The 16,550-nt window shown below is 40.4% G+C and overlaps 1 protein-coding gene across 1 annotated transcript; it reads right to left on the bottom strand.

Moving 5' to 3' along the window:
• Positions 1-2,850: 2,850 nt before the first annotated feature.
• On the bottom strand, positions 2,851-16,271 carry PRDM14 (PR/SET domain 14). Its single transcript, XM_088471492.1, has 8 exons — positions 16,174-16,271; positions 14,641-15,278; positions 14,100-14,147; positions 13,842-13,999; positions 12,984-13,254; positions 12,089-12,291; positions 8,868-8,969; positions 2,851-3,078 (listed from the first exon to the last, which is right to left on the bottom strand). The coding sequence occupies exons 1-8, from the start codon at positions 16,269-16,271 to the stop codon at positions 2,851-2,853; spliced, it is 1,746 nt and encodes a 581-aa protein (XP_088327618.1).
• Between the last annotated feature and the right edge of the window lie 279 nt (positions 16,272-16,550).

Here is a 16,550-nt window from a genome sequence, read left to right as displayed (position 1 = left end):
AAATTCAAAACACAGCTAAAATAACAATGATTGTTTAATGTCATGTTACATTTTAGGCAGGTTCATAAAGTCATTTGCAAATAATGGTAAAGCTTTTTATTAAACTGAGATGTAGGGCAGTGAGACATCTAGCATTACACCACAGGACATAAGATCAATGAACCTCAAACTGCTCAATCTTATACCATTGTCTCAAAGCAAAAGGGAATTAGACCTAGGAAAACTTAAAGGGGTGTCTTCATGAAGCTGACTGACTGAGAGGCATTCTCACAACCACTGGGGTCATCTCACCATTTACAATCACGAGTGCCTGATACACTCTTTTTAGGGTGAGACGAAGAGAGACATCTTCTGTAGCCACAACCACCTAATGGGAAGTCACACATTTCTTTCAAACCTTGAATGAGGTTGGATTAAGCATCAAGCTGTGCACAGAATTCTTCCTTAATTCAACCACACTTCTGAGAATAAGTTAAAAGATTAAGGGGCCTATTCATTAATATATTTGAATGTCCCATGCAATTTATGGATCTGACCTGCCAAGATTTGTGACGGCAGGTCCAACTCTACCAGAGTAATTCAGCATTGCTCTGGCTCTGGGATCGCTGCTCGGGTATGGTGGAGGAGAGATCTGAATTCATCCCTCTTTGCAATCCCGATCTCTTCCCAATAGGAAGAAGCAGGGCTTAGTAGGCTTATGGTGCGTACACACTAGACGATATGCTCCCTGAGCTATATCGTCTAGTGTTTCCCCGGCAGGGTGTGCTCAATGTCGTTCATGACATTGAGCACACCCGCTGAACGATATCATTAACGATATCATTCAGCGCCGGGCTCTCTTCCCCCATTCCCCAACATGCAGCAACCTGACATCGTGAGGTTGGCCTACATGTTAACCCGATGAACGATGATGGCGAACGACCCGCGGGAATGCACGCCGTCATTATCGCTCATCGATTTTGTGTTAAAAATGGACGATAAAGTGGACGACTGAACGATAACGATATTGTTATAGTTCAGTCGTCCACTTTAATCGCCCAGTGTGTACGCACCATTATGCCATCTGGTTTACTATCCACAGTCAAGTTCCGAAAATAGTTGCCCCCATACTAGTGTATGAGTACGGTGTGGCACATCGGGACTTTAGTGTTCCCAGGAGATGTCTGTGACATCTCCTGCGTTATTACATTGCGGAATGGGTCCATTACTTAAAAATGTGAATGACATGCAGAAAGCACTGATTGCGCATGTTTAATGGGCCCATTCATATTGATAAATAGGCCCTAAGGCTGTGCCCAGGTGTACCTTGGGAATGTTGGAGCTGGAGCATGGAAGAGAGCAAATGATAATGCAATTTGGGAAGTGTCTCTACTCATTGCTGATAAAATGCTTGAGAAATGCATCCATGTGGCCATAGCTCTGAAGAACAGAAGCGTGTGAGGATATACAGTATTTACAATATATTAAATATATAATATTATTTATTATGCATAGAAATGACTGTGCTTTTACAAATAAATAAAATAAATACAGGTTGTTCATCTATGAATCAATACATGAAAAGTTATCTTAATAGCCTTTAGAGGTTTGAATTAGTTTTTTCTATTTTGTATGCAGACAATAAATAAATTCTGATATTTACTTTGTTTGGGTGCAGGCCTCATTCACTATAACACACTGTTGTTATTTAGCAGCCATGCTCTAAGGAGTTAATATGCACCAAAACCAGATAACCAATGAGATGGTTTATTGTATTGTACAAAGGCACAGGGGTGAGCATTGCTGTCTCACAGCACGGTCATGAGTATGATTCTCAAGCAGAACCTTATGTGCTTGGAGTTTGTACGTTCTCCCCATTTTTTCATGGGTTTTGTACAGGTGCGGCAGATCACTCCCATAGTCCAAAAACATACTGGTAGGTTAAATGGCTGCTGACAAAAATGGAGCCTAAACTATATATATGTAATAAGTCATTTAGACTGTAAGCTCCAAAAAGCCAGGGACTGATGTAAGTGATGAAATGTTCTCTATTTAGCGCTGCGTAATAATGTGTCGCCATATGATTAACACAATCATTGTCTATGACAAACTAGTTACTTGCATGCTGAATGGTTGATATAGTTATAGTGCAGATGTGATCTTTTGTGTAATGTTAGTGATTGTTTATAGATCGCTGCAGAGGACATTGAGCCTATTAATATAAAATCATTGCTCTATAGTATACTAAATGATCTAAGGTACTAATAGAAATTTGAGAACGGAAAAACAGTGCACTTGGGTTGGAGGAAAAACTTGTGGATTACAGAACAGTTGCCCAGTTTTTAGTCTTCCCCACTTGGTTACAAGGTTATAGGTACGAAATGCATAGTTATGTACAGATATTGTCCTCCACAACAAGGCAGAAATAAATTATAATAAATAAATACATAATACCTCATCCATTCTTCATCCCTTCTTTGCCTTTTCATTTACAAAAAAAAATTGGATGCATTGTCTTGTTGTAGTTTATGCATGGTTTGTGCTTCCTTTATATCAACGTTTTTTTTTTATGTTTTCACCTTTTCTAGCTTATTACTGTCTCATTTTCTTTCTCTTTTACTGGCTGCTCCAATAAAAATATTGTTTAAAAAAAAATATATAAATAAATAAATAAATAAAATACATAAAAAAGCACCTGGTTCTATCACCAGATTTAGTCACGTAAAATGTATTATGATGTCGGTTTTAAATTACATATAATATCTGCTATAATACAGTATAATTACATAAATAATAATACAGACACTAAATAAAATAAATACAATTGGCACAGTCAAAATAACATGGGCAGGTAGGCAGCTAGGGGTCCGGCTAGAGAGCAGAGTGAATCTGCATGTGATATCGGAGCTCCTCCAGTTCCAGGAAGATCTGTCCACACATCGTGCAGGGGAAGCCTTTTTCCTTCATGTGAGTGCGACGCACGTGGCTGTCATGTGCTGCATGGGAGGCAAAGGCCTTTCCGCAGTGTTTGCACTTGAAGGGCTTCTCGCCCGAATGCTGTCGAATGTGGGTGCGGAGGATACTGGATGCTGTGAATGCCTGTGGGGGAAAAAAACATTACATGTTTCTCCAGCATAATGTAGTGAAATATATACAGTGGGGGCCATGAAAAATGAGAAGCGTACACAAACATCCCTGTGCTCCATGATGATGGCAGCTTTGCAAACACATATATATTGTGACTGGGCTGAGAGTGGGTTAGGGACATTGGCGTATCTATAATATGTCCAAACTGCATGCCCTGCACCTATATTATCATGAAATATACTTCTCCGGAGTCCTGTGTCGTCTAGTTCTTCAGATTTTAATCATCAGGAAAATGGTGCGGTGGCCATTTTCCCGGTGATTTGTGCATGTGCAGGAGATATTTCCCCAGGAATAATATGCCATGTTCCTGGATACCAGAGGCCTCACCGGGTCCAGTGATGCCCGATGTGCACTCTGTATACTCCCACGCGCCACAGGTGAAAAGGAGGTGTGGCCTGAATAAAGAGGCGTGATCTCATGGGGATCCCGATAACATCACTCTGGGGGCAGCCCAGCATCACCAGAGATGCAGGGCTGCCCCCGAAGACTGGACAGTCTGCACTGCCGGCTTCTCTTCTATGACAGGAGCCAGGTGCTATAGGGGAATGTCACACTGCAGTACTGGGCTCCTGTCACTGCATAGGAGCCGGCATTTTGGTGTTACCAGGGTGCAGCCCGAACCCCCGCACCCCCCTCATGATGCCACTGCCGGGGACCTGCACATGCTCAGTAGGCTCTGGCACAAAGCCAGTGTCTGCTGCGATCCCAGAGAGGAAAGGGCACATATGGAGGCTGCACTCTGACCCCCTCCTCTGATTAGGGAGCATCACAGGCATACTGTAAATAAGATTCTATAGCTACAGATTTGTGCAACCAAAATGAAATGCTATATGTGGATCCCAATTATTTAATGGAGATTAATGCGAAAACTTAAAAATGTCAAAATACCAACAGTAATCATTATTATAGTTTCTTTTCTGTAGCGCCGACATATTATATGATGTACGTCAGTCCGTGCCCCATAGGAAGTAACAATCTAATTTTCTTTAATAAATTTACTCATGTTTAACCCTCCAGCATATTTTTAAAATATATGAGGAAGCCGATGTGAACATAGTACTCTGGTAAGGGTTGTATCCATGACCCCAGTGCTCAATGCTACTTGTATTAACCACTGTGCAACCATGCTACTCTAATGTTTGTGCCACCATGTTGCTGCGTTTCACACCTATTGTGTTTGGTTGCCAGAAAGGCAAACTGAATTAAATAACTTATAAACACATACAACACAACTGAATGTTTTTTTTATTCCAAAACGTTCTTAAAACTGTTATATTTTAAGTTTAATAAATGTGTTCAGCATTTACCATTGAAGCATAGAGATGCATAATAATAATTATTAATAATAATAATAATAATAATAATAATTAATATTGGTGTTTGACCTGTCAAGCAATTAATTCAATCAACTGTGGGAAGGTACCAGCATTTGTTTGTGCACAATATTTAATTTCAGGAGCATTCATTCACTATAGCCTAGGGCAGGACAAGCTCCAGGTACAGCTCAGAGCACATACATATCAATGGTATTTGTTTGTAGAGTCCGTTAGTGTTTTACAAGTATATGAATTTAAGGAGTTATTTTTTCAAGAGAGAATAGAAGTGACCATGGGTACAACACTGCTTGCTAAATTCTATTGTATGGTTTTACTCTCCAGTTACTAATAGAAAGAAACTGTTACATTAAAACAGGTAAGACAGGTCCATAGACGAGTTAAATAGATTGTGGAAATTTAGGTTTTTCAATAGATTTTTTCTTGAATAACAAAGCATCTGTATACAGTGGAAAAAGTATAAAGGAAATAAAACACACAATCATGTAGTTTAGGATGTTTAATAGAAAAACTTGTACTGCAGTCCCTTGCTTAGGGGATCATGCCTTGGTGGGTAACTACTGCTATACACTGGATTGGACTGGAGAGAAGGGTGTCTATACGATTACTTAATGTATCAGGCCTTCAGCCCCGATATTTATCTTATAAACCTTCTCCATACCCGTACCTGCGGTCACCCTCAATCCCCCCCGTGATAATCTATTAATTTGCTCAGTTTGTGACGCATTTTACCTTCCCATCAGTGCCTAACATTTTTAAAATCTGTCTTTTTACCTTTAGTTTGGAAACCCGGGCTTTCAGGATGGGCATCCCTCTAGTGTGGTTTGCACTTGTTACCTCATGGGGTTATCGGCTAGTTTGCCAATTTGTGGACCCTGCCACGTTACTTCCATATAGACACTCACAATTGGAAACTCGCTATTCCACCTTACATATCCTTCTCTTCACATACTGTACCTTCAGGTCTCTGGCTACATTGCAGAGCTGATCTCTGCTGTGACTTAAGCTGGGTACACACTTTTACGATTGCAGGCTGATCGGGTAAAACTGTCCTGATCAGCCGTGCAGTCTGTCCCCAGTGTGACCCCCTGTCAGCCGCGTACACACTGTGCAGACATAACACAGTGTTTACGGGCTTCTATGGGATTGGGAGGTCGAACCGACGAATATTAAACTGTACATAAGATGCGACCTCCCGATCCCGACCATTGCAGGGCATTAAAAGCCGTTTATCGGCTAACGCTCCTGCATCGGGACGGTACACACCTATACAATCCAATGGCCAATCTCTCGATATTGGATTAACGGCCCGTTGATTCTATAGATGTGTATCCAGCTTGAGCCTGTTAGGGGTTGTGTGCTTTATAGTGTACTGTGTATTTGCCCCTCCAAGGTATTCACCACCTCATTTATTTATATACACTCACTCCCATAGTTATCTTTAGAAAGACTGAATGGTGAGATGGCCAAATGGAGCAGTGTTATAGTCCATTGTTAATTTGAGCTCCCAGTTAGTGTCAGCATCATATGCTGAGATACATTACAAACCTACTACACCACTATTGTCTTACTCCTAGACTAAGGTTTCTCATAGGCGCATCTTCTGATTCTCACTGGTTCAAATGTGCTTAACCAGAGGCTGGAGGGTGCAAAGGTTCTGGTTGGCCGTTCATGATTATATTAGATGTGACTTAGATATATATCTTTTGACATGACCACACCATGGGCACTTTGGGACCTTTACCTCTCCTCTTCACCTTACAGTTTAACCCATTGGAACAGACTCTCGGCTAGACCATTGGCAACTGCAAAGAAAATCATACCAATCGGTTCTCCAGATGTTCCTTAAGTGTCCCTCTATGGCCCCGACTGTCCCAACATTTTCATGTGGACTGGGCAGAAATGTCCATAGATAAAAAAGATAGGGCTGCTAAATTCTTCTCAAATTGGCTACCATATATTCATACTCTGGACCTCATTCAGAGTCGATCGCTTGCTGCAAGCGATCGCTCTGAATGAGGGCGGCCGGTTACTTTTTTAAGTGCCGCCTCCTGGTCGATCGGTAGGCTGTGGGTTACCACCCACAGCTCTTGCGCTCAACCAGGGTGATGGTTGCGATGGTCAAGACCATCGCGACCATTTGGGCTTGCGACGAGACCCTAAGGTTGGGTCTCGTCAACCGCAAGCCCCAGAGAGCTTCCTGCTCTGATCGAGCAGGAAGCTCCCCACTGACACCATTGCTGATGTCAGTGGGGCCGCCCCCAAACGGCAAGCGTTCCATCGGGAACACCTCCGTTTGGCCGGCCACGCCCCCTGCCCGCCTCCCAAACAAGGCGAGCCAGCTCCGACGTGCACATGCCCAGTGGGGAAACATCGATCCGGTTGCGAGCGCGCAGTGCTCACGAGCGGGTCTGAAGTAACCCCTCTGTCTCCCCAGATCAAGTCAACTCTTAGAACATTGAACCAGTTAACACCCTGGTTTAATCTGGCATCTTTAACTGATGGCATCCCACCATTTTTGACACAGTTGCCATTGCTCACTAGTAATAGCAGTTATGGCCATGTCTACACCACACTCTGGTACTATCCAATACCCTCATTCCAGTTAATCAAGGTTTACCCACCTACTGCCATGCGTTTTCTATAAAGGTTCTGTGTACTGGCTTCATTTGTTTGTTTTTTTTGTTTGTTTTTAACAAAGTTATTTTCTCTGTCTTTTAAACCTTTCAATAAAATATTTTTCAAAGAAGAAAAAATATATATATTAAAATTAAAGGGCACTGCATATATTTCCATTGTTTGCTAACTGAATCACTGGAAGTATTAGTTTGCTTTTCATATTTTGAATTTGTTTATTTTACAAAATCACCGTACTCGTGCTGGGAAGCAGAATAAAAATTAAAAATATATGAATATTGGACATCAATAAACTACAAATATTGTGTTAGATTGTTAGGTTTATTAGATTTTATAAACTGTAAATTGGGATGTAAGGATTGACTTTAAAATTAGCCAAATTTAATATTGATGAAAATCTGCAGTGTAGAAAGTATTGTTAAATCTGGAGTTAACATTGTATATAATGGTTTCAACATACGGTATGAAAACATACGTTTTAGAAACTGTTAATAATTGAAAATGAGGGGGATCTATGTACTAAACCTTGGAGAAAGATAAAGTGAAGAGAGATAAAGTACCAACCTATCAGCTCCTAACTGTCACTTTACAGGCTGCGTTTGAAAAATGACAGTTAGGAACTGATTGGTCAGTACTTTATCTCCATCCACTTTATCTCTCTCCAAAGGTTTCAACAGTATGGTTATATGCATTTCATTTTCAATATGCAAGAGTCAAATTATACAAATTGCTACATATTGCTAGGCAAGAGAATGTACTATTTCGAAGTATCATAGCCTGTTTTATTAGGTACAAATAGTAGGGTCTAAGTAAAATTAGAATAAATCCATAATTTGCTCATTCACATGATACCATATATAGGGGTCATGGCATCCCTGGCAAAGTGAAGGACTTGGCTAACTAAAGCCTCTACTCAGCTGCGTTGCGACGGCATGACATTGCGCATGCTGCACTTCTGGGCCACAACATCATGGAGGCTCTGTGACGGAGCCCAGAGACAGGAGCTCAGACCAAAAGACAAGACTAGGTTAATTGGCGGAGTGCCTTCCCCAGCATCAGGCAGCCGCAGGCCCCCAACCTTGAAATCTATGGGTGGCTGAGCCAGATGGTTCCCCCAGCACAACCGGTGCCCTTGCTGGGTGTCCTGATTTACACTTATATCAGGTGAAAACAGGTTGGGTATAAAATCCTGGCAGCTCAATAGCCGCCGGGATGAAATGCCGACGCTGGAAGCCAGGCAGAGGAGAATCCCAATGGAGCATGTAAGTACCCTAACCCTACCATTCCCCCCCAACCCTCCCTTAGGGGTGCCTAACCCTAAAACTCCCGGGGTGGTGCCTAACCCTAAATCCCTCCCCGCACCCTAAACCTAACCCTCCCGGGGGGGTGCCTAAACCCTAACCTCCCCCAGTGGCACCTAATCTTAACCCCCCTTCCCCTAGCCTAACCCTAACCCTTCCTGGGTAGTGCCTAACCCTAAGTCCATCCAGGGGTGCCTAAACCTAAACTCCCCCCCCCCCCCCCCACGGCTGAGTGCTAAGGACGGACGGACTTACCTCGATTGGACCGGCGACCTTCGGCATCAGGATTAAGATGGCGTCAGTATTTCAACGCCTATCTTAAGTCCCTTGTCGGGCTTCTGCTGTCGGGATATAAACCAGCGGCATTTAGTTCTCTGGTTTATAAACTACGTCCCAGTGAAAATAACTGAGATTTTAAATTGGCAGGAAAAAAAACAAGATAATAAAGATGTGTAACAAGGTAACTTACCTTGTTGCAGTACACACACTTGTAAGGTCTCTCCCCAGAGTGAACTCTCATGTGTTTGTTTAGACTGGATGACTGAGAGAAACTCTTCCCACAAACTGTACACTGTAATAAAATAAATACACACAACTTAGTAACAGTTTTGACTTGGTTGCCAAACACTAAAGGGTCTATTTACTTAAAGGGGGGTATCCACTAGACGATAAAGTTGAACGATTGAACGATAATGACAAAATCGTTCGATAATCGTTCAAACATCGTTTGAACATCGTTTGCAAATCGTGCAGTAATTGTTTCTAACGATGTACGATGCGCGCTCCCGCTGGTCGTTTGATCGTCTCCTCCATCGACTGAACATGCAGGTCAATTTCACTTGATTGCTTACAAATCGTTTACACATCGTTTACACATCGTTTACACATCGTTCATGCTGAACGATCAAACGATGAACCACTGTCTGCCCACTATAGCTGAAAGCTCTCAATTACAGATTAAAACAACATAGTTTATTGTTAGATCTTTTGCAAATCGTTTGCAGATCTTTTGCAAATCGTTTGCAAATCTTTTGCAAATCCTTTGCAAATCTTTTGCAAATCCTTTGCAAATTGTTCAGAGTGGAAGATCATATTTCAAGGGAAACTTCAAGGGAAAATCGTTAAGAGGTTGGACAGGGATAAAATCGTCTAGTGGATGCCCCCCATTAGGAGACAGAGTGAAAAGTGATAAGGTGACAGCCAATCAGCTCCCAACTGTCGTTTTTCAAACACAGCCTGTGAGATGGCAGTTAGGAGCTGGTTGGCTGACACCTTATCACTTTTCACTCTGTCTCCTAACACTGGTTAGTAAATAGACCCCTAAATACATTTACTGACAGTCAAGCATAACAATATTATTTTCAATTAGTATTTACCACTGAGTAAGGAAACTAGTAAACACATACAATATAAAGTTATAACATACACTTTATTAGTGGTTTTGGCTGAGTGAGGTTCTAACACTCCTATTCTTTTATAACCATTTCTTCAACTTTTATTTAGCTTAGACCTCAAGTGTCAGGTGCCATGACTGTGGGACCCAAAGTATTAATTTGTAACTGTTTGGGGGACCCCAGATGTCAGAATGCCATTATTCTGGAAAACTAGTAATCAGTATGCCATTGCCCTGGGACCCTAGTAGGGGCAATTCCTAAAAGAAAGTGTATCATATAATTCAGTCCCCCCCCCCCCCCAAAAAAAAAAAAAAAAAGAAGAAAGAATCTAGACCGCTTTGCCTCTTGCCCAACCAGGTTGGACACCACTTCCCTAGATGTTGCCACTTTCATTTTCTAAATTTCCTTAAAGGATGATACTAGCTTTATAGCATATATTGTGGAAGTTACCTGGCAATTCCTTGTTCCCTCTTGCCTGGATTATTGTGGCCCCTCCTCCAGTACTACCTCATTTGCGTTACATGAGGTTTCCACCAGGTCCTGCACTGGAGGGCCCAATTCAAGACTACACAACAAGCTGAGCCCTTTGCCCTTTGCCAGCTTCACCTTGTGATCTTATGGTTGCAAGCTTCTGATGTCAGTAGTGACAGTATGATACTGTTGGACAAGAGACCTCAGATGTCATCAGCCAATTGAGTAGAACAGTAGGGCTTTCTGTAGGGACCTAAAAGAATCATGGGCCAGGTAGGGAACCCAGGGGGATCCTAATAACGCAAATAATGCAGAGGGAAGTAACATTTCAAAATACCTACGATCAGACTTTTAAAATTTTACATTTTGACAATTCATACCTATATAAGGTTTTGAAAATAAAAAATTTGTAAAAACGGCGTACTGCAATTTGTCCTGATCCAATAATGCCATTAATAATAATGCACAATTAATAGCAATAAAAGGTGTTCAGGGTCTGTTTATCCTGGTTCTGGTGTCCTCTTGGCTCAGTGTATGACTGTGAGGAAGAAACTTGTATTGATCCTGGACACATCTCTAATATTACACACAATGCATTAGTTCAAAATATGTGTAAAACACTCAAGAAACTCCTCTCAGCCAACTGAACTGTTAAATAATGTAAGCTGGCCCGTGAAATGGAAGTGTGTCTCATTCAGCCAGACCTGGATCTATTTCAGTTTACAAGCCTTTCAGATCTAAATAAGGGGCCTAAAGCCAAACCCTGCTCAGATAATGGCAGCCACCCCTGACTAGGCTTAACTATTTTATTACAGCAGACCTAAGAACATAAATCTCAGTATTCTGCTAGGACGTGTCTCCTTTAGGAGATATTCAAAAAGGATGACCAAAACATCCATTGATGTTTGAAACCCCATCAGTTTAGTAAAAGATGGATAACAAAAGCAGCAGAGTGGTGCTGTGGTAAGCAGTGCTATCTCACTACATGGCGATGGTAACTCCAAAAACATACAGGTAGGTTAATTGGCTTCTAACACAATTAAATGAGTGTGGTAGAGATTTTGACTGTAAACTCTAATGGGGCAGTTATTGATGTGCAGAAGTAAATATTTTTTATATAGCCTGCATAATAGGTAGATGCTATATAAGTAAATGTTAATAAATTAATGTTATTCTGGGTGCTGGGACTTGTAGCTCTGCAATAGCTGGAGAGCTGTACTCTACCTATGTATAGTTTAGAAACTCAGTCTGGTATTATTAAGAAACATAAAGCCAAATAAGACCAATATGCTTTTGTGAAGAGATGGGGACAGACCCAAATTGTAATTAAACTGACAGAGCATGTTAAGGATTATCCACTAGACCAGCCTACAGGTATATGACAGAGGGGTGACCAATAAGACTAATGTATGCATAATAGCCCTATGTATGTCTATAGACTGGCTATAAGAAATACATTGCAAAAGTCAACACGGTGGTGTAGTGATCAGCATTACTTCCTCAGCACTGAGGTCATGAACCCAATTCCAGATTATGGCCCATCTGTGTGGAGTTTGTATGTTATTCCCATGTTTGCATGGATTTCCTCCATGTGCTCCAGTTTCTTCCCATTCTCCAAAAATATACTGGTAGGCTAATTAGATTCTGGCATAATTAACCCTAGTATGTGTGTGCGCATTAGGTAATTAAACTGTAAGATCCAATAGGGCAGGGATTTATATGAATGACATATATTCTCCGTACAGTGCTGCATAAATTGATAACGCTATAGAAATAAATGAAAATAATAATAATAATAATAATAATAATAACTATAATAACTCACCTTGTGTGGTCTGTGCTTCTCATGCACATGTAAAATGTGGATCCTCAATCTGTCCCTCTTCTCAAACGACCTCTTACACAGATGACAGGGGAATTTTCTGTCCCCCTGGTCCACACAGCGGGTGTACTTGAGGTGCTTGTCCCGGTAATATTTGTATGCAAACACTTTCCCGCACCTCTCACACTTGTATCCCTCTGCGGAGTCTTCACAGGCAAAAAGATACAAATTATTCCCAACTTTATATCAATAATAACTATAACACATACAACTCCCACTATATTCCATGCTTGTATTATACAAATAAATCAGTATTACCCAGACATCATACATTGAATCTTCAGTTTATAATTATATTTACTTTCTATGTTTTGCCTTGTTTTTTTTTTTTCTTCTCTCTCCACACACATCTATCTATCTATCTATCTATCTATCTATCTATCTATCTATCTATCTATCTATCTATCTATCTAACTATCTATATATAATGTACACTGAAAATAGTAAGAGGGGACAGAAGAGTGCATACAAGAAAATCTATAAATCGAACGATAACCTGAGTAGTATATTCCGATAACTAATAACTTAAATCATTGCAAGATAATTAGTTTCCAGATAATCTTAATCATAATATGCTAATGTCAATACCAATTACCTGGGTTTACTGAGCTGACAATTATATTTTCTTGTAGGGATTAATGCAGATGTTTAAATAAACACTTATGTACCTATCAACACCAGAACACGCCTTTTGCCCATGAGGAGTAACACAACGTAAGTCCCGCAACTTAATTATTATTGTAGTATTATTTTTCTGTCAGTGTTATGGGCAGCCTGGAATGGACAATACAACATAATGGCCTCCAATGTGAGATTTATTCTGCATGACCGGATTTACCTTCAGATTGCTGGAAGGGGGGTTTGCCCTCCTCCATGCCTTTCAGGCTGACAGGGATGCCCAAGAATTGCAGATAGCAGTCACCGTACCAGACCAGCAGCTCCTGCCTAGGGAGAATCTCCTTACAGGTCTCATAGTAAATCTCCCCCTCACACTGCACCGCGATCAGGTTCTGCTCCTCCGGGAACCGGGCACAATTCACCAGGGCCATCCAGTTACCAGCAGCCCCCTTCCCATCTATGAAGTGGCTGAGCCTGCCCTCCTCAAAGATCTAGGGGGATAAACGTAACCCATTATTACCACTAACTCTGGGGGGGGGCGGGGGGGTAATACATCTGAACAAAGGGAAATAAATATAATAATAATAATAATAATAATAATAATAATAATAATTGTAATAATAATACAAAATAATAATAATAGTAACAGTAATATACTAACATAATAATAATAATGATAATAATAATAATAATAATAATAATAATAATAATAGCAGGAGATAGGATACAGGCTATATAATACACGTTTGCAGCAAGTGACTTGTAGTGCTAGCTGGGATTTCAGTTCAACAGCAGCTGACAAATCGTATATTAATTATTATGATGTAGGTGTTTCAGTAATGTTTTATGTTGTTATTACATAATAATAATAATACAACTTTTTATATTATAATAATAATAATATAAATAGTCTAATTATTAAAATAATAATTATAACAACAATAAAATAGATGTGGATGACACAGACACAGACGAGGACAATTATGTACAGTAGTTGCCGGTTTCTAATGTATACGGTATAATATTACCTATTGCGATGTCCAGTTATGAGGAATTAGAAGGAAATGTAATCACTTGCCTCCCACATTAAAGAGTTGTCATCATAGGTCTTTATCTCGCTTGTGTTAACCACTTTTCCTTGGAATGGGCCGAACTTCACCCCTTTGGTGATGATGTTGGTGCTGAAGACCCCTGATTTGGGTAATTCTGCATACTTCGTTTTCAAAACCGTTAAACCTGAAAAATAAACAGGAATATTTATAAAGACAAATTCTGTCGCCTGTTGTATATATATTATGTATGACTGTATCCATACAGTCTCGTAACAGGTCTATACCTTCGGGTAGTTGCAGGGCGTCTCTGTCCAGCGTCTGAGCATCCATACCTGTATAGATATATATAAATATTGTTCTTTTAGTTGTGTTGATAAGAAAAATAGTTTGACCTGTCTCATTTTTAGGATAATACCTAAACACTCACTTGGGATTAATGTGGACAACTAACACTGGGGAAATGGACCGTAATGTGTGTGCTAAATATGTGCCCATCTGTGTTCAAGCAGTTATGTTGCATGCTCGGCCATTGGAAGCAGTTATATTGCATGCTCGGCCATTGGAAGCAGTTATGTTGCATGCTCGGCCATTGGAAGCAGTTATGTTGCATGTTCGGCCATTGGAAGCAGTTATGTTGCATGCTCGGCCATTGGAAGCAGTTATATTGCATGCTCGGCCATTGGAAGCAGTTATGTTTCATGCTCGGCCATTGGAAGCAGTTATATTGCATGCTCGGCCATTGGAAGCAGTTATATTGCATGCTCGGCCATTGGAAGCAGTTATGTTGCATGCTCGGCCATTGGAAAAAAATGGAATAGTATTTACCCGTAGTGTTATCTGGGATCCTGAGCCCAGAGATGGCCTGTGGGGCGGCCTGATGGGGACGCTTCATCTCTGGCCCATAAGTATATCCATAGAGTACAGTGTGTAGGTCATCTTCTGTGAAGTGGTAGGTCCTGCTAGTTGCTACCTCCTGGCTTGCTAGATTCAGAGAGAGCCCTTTGCTCCTCTTGGATTTGGGGCTGTCTGGGGTACAAGAGGTGAGTAGTGATCCAAGCGGTTGTCCATTAGCACGGAGGTCCTCCTTGGAGCACAGTGCAGACTGAACTTTGCCATAGATTGGATAGGTGGTGTGGAGGGGGTTGAAGAGGGGGTCTGTGGGGGGACATTCCTGATTCAGGTAGGAGGGAAGGTTCCTGTAGTTTAAATGTCCCAAATGTGAAGAAGATTTGGTGACCAGTCTCCCCAACGATTTTAGAGGATTGAACATGTCATGGGGACTGGTCAAGATGCCCAGGTAGTGGTTTGGGGGCATAAATGTTGGGAAATAAGAGGCTATGGAAGGACTGCTCAGAGCAAGACCATCAATAGTGAAGTTTCTTTCTGAGGGAGTGGAGACGGTGCTGGGTACAGACAGTGCCATTGAGAAGTGACCTCCGGAGCCAGGGCTGTTATATCCTTGTCTGAAAGATGCAGAACATATTTCATATTAGCTATAACCATCACCATCGTCTATATTGTATGCAGATATCAGTACACAGAAATATAACAACGAACTGTAATTATTATATTAGGCACAGACAGCCAGGAAATGTAAGTGCCAGCAGACTTAACAAATATTAATGTAAGAATAATAGCATCAAGCGAAAAATAAAATATAGTGTAATATTTGCCCTGGCTAAACTATATATATATATATATATATATATATATATATATATATATATGGAATAAAAAAGTAAATAAGTAACCCTAAGCGACGGTATTAAACCTATATAACATACTACTCACTTGTAACATCCATCCATCTGTTATATTGCCTAATTGTACACTTTTTAGCTATTCGTTAGACAACCTTTTCAGATTTTTTTTTTTAAATACAAAACATGGGGATATAAATAAAAGAATAAATTAAAGACACTTAACAAAATTTAGAAAAAGATACAAGACTCTTAAAAAATGTTTACTGAAATAAATTAGAATTTTGCAGCATACAGTGACATTTACCGATAACTGTCATGAAATCTGTTGCTAGAAAGCGGAAAGCGCTGTATATAACCAATGAATGACCTCTTCTGTATATCCGTTCTTACATTTGTATCTAATCTATAGAATGTAGTAAATATATGACCCTGTGCTGGTTCTACTTATTGCATAAAATTCTTCCGAACCAGACAAAGCAGCGAAAGGCTTAATGCCGTACGTCACTTTGCACTATATAGTGTAGTCCAATCATATAAAACACATGTATAAAACACAAGCATGATGTATGAAGCTGAGTGGGGAGAAAAGGGATAACTTTCTGTATTTATCTGTTGTGTGTACATTTGTATACTGGGAAGAATGGTATCTGCTCACCTGATTTTGTGGTTTCCAGCTGGGTCAGGGCACCATATGATTAGCACAGCTTTATCAATGTTTGGGCAGGGAAAGGGGTAACTTGCTGAACCGTACATGTTTCTGCACTGACTTGTCTAATGTCTATGCGTTTTATATAATGAGTTATTGAATATTGAAATATTAAACCTTATTTGCAACAAATATTTCTTTATTTAAAAAAAAACATTTCTAAACGGCAAAGTATGGATATTTACCTCTGTAGATTATTATAGGGAATTATGTGTTTGTTTTATACTACAGTATTTGCCTGTTTTTTAGCTACATCGGCTTCAACATTGGTGATTGTTGTTGTCTAATTACATTGACATGTTAACATCATTCAGAAAATTCCTTAA

Source organism: Taudactylus pleione, unplaced genomic scaffold (assembly GCF_031769625.1).
Source record: "Taudactylus pleione unplaced genomic scaffold, aTauple2 ptg000114l, whole genome shotgun sequence".
Classification (NCBI taxonomy): Eukaryota; Metazoa; Chordata; class Amphibia; order Anura; family Myobatrachidae; genus Taudactylus; species Taudactylus pleione.
The sequence above is the reverse complement of the archived record's forward strand: the minus strand, read 5'-3'. Positions and strand labels throughout refer to the sequence as shown.

Coding starts and splice junctions, on each gene's coding strand:
- PRDM14 (XM_088471492.1), bottom strand. CDS start 16,271: ATGTACGGTTCAGCAAGTTACCCCTTTCCCTGCCCAAACATTGATAAA. Junction 14,148..14,640: donor GATCCCAGATAACACTACGG/GTAAATACTATT, acceptor ATATCTATACAG/GTATGGATGCTCAGACGCTG. Junction 3,079..8,867: donor AGTGTGTGTACTGCAACAAG/GTAAGTTACCTT, acceptor TTTCCCCCACAG/GCATTCACAGCATCCAGTAT.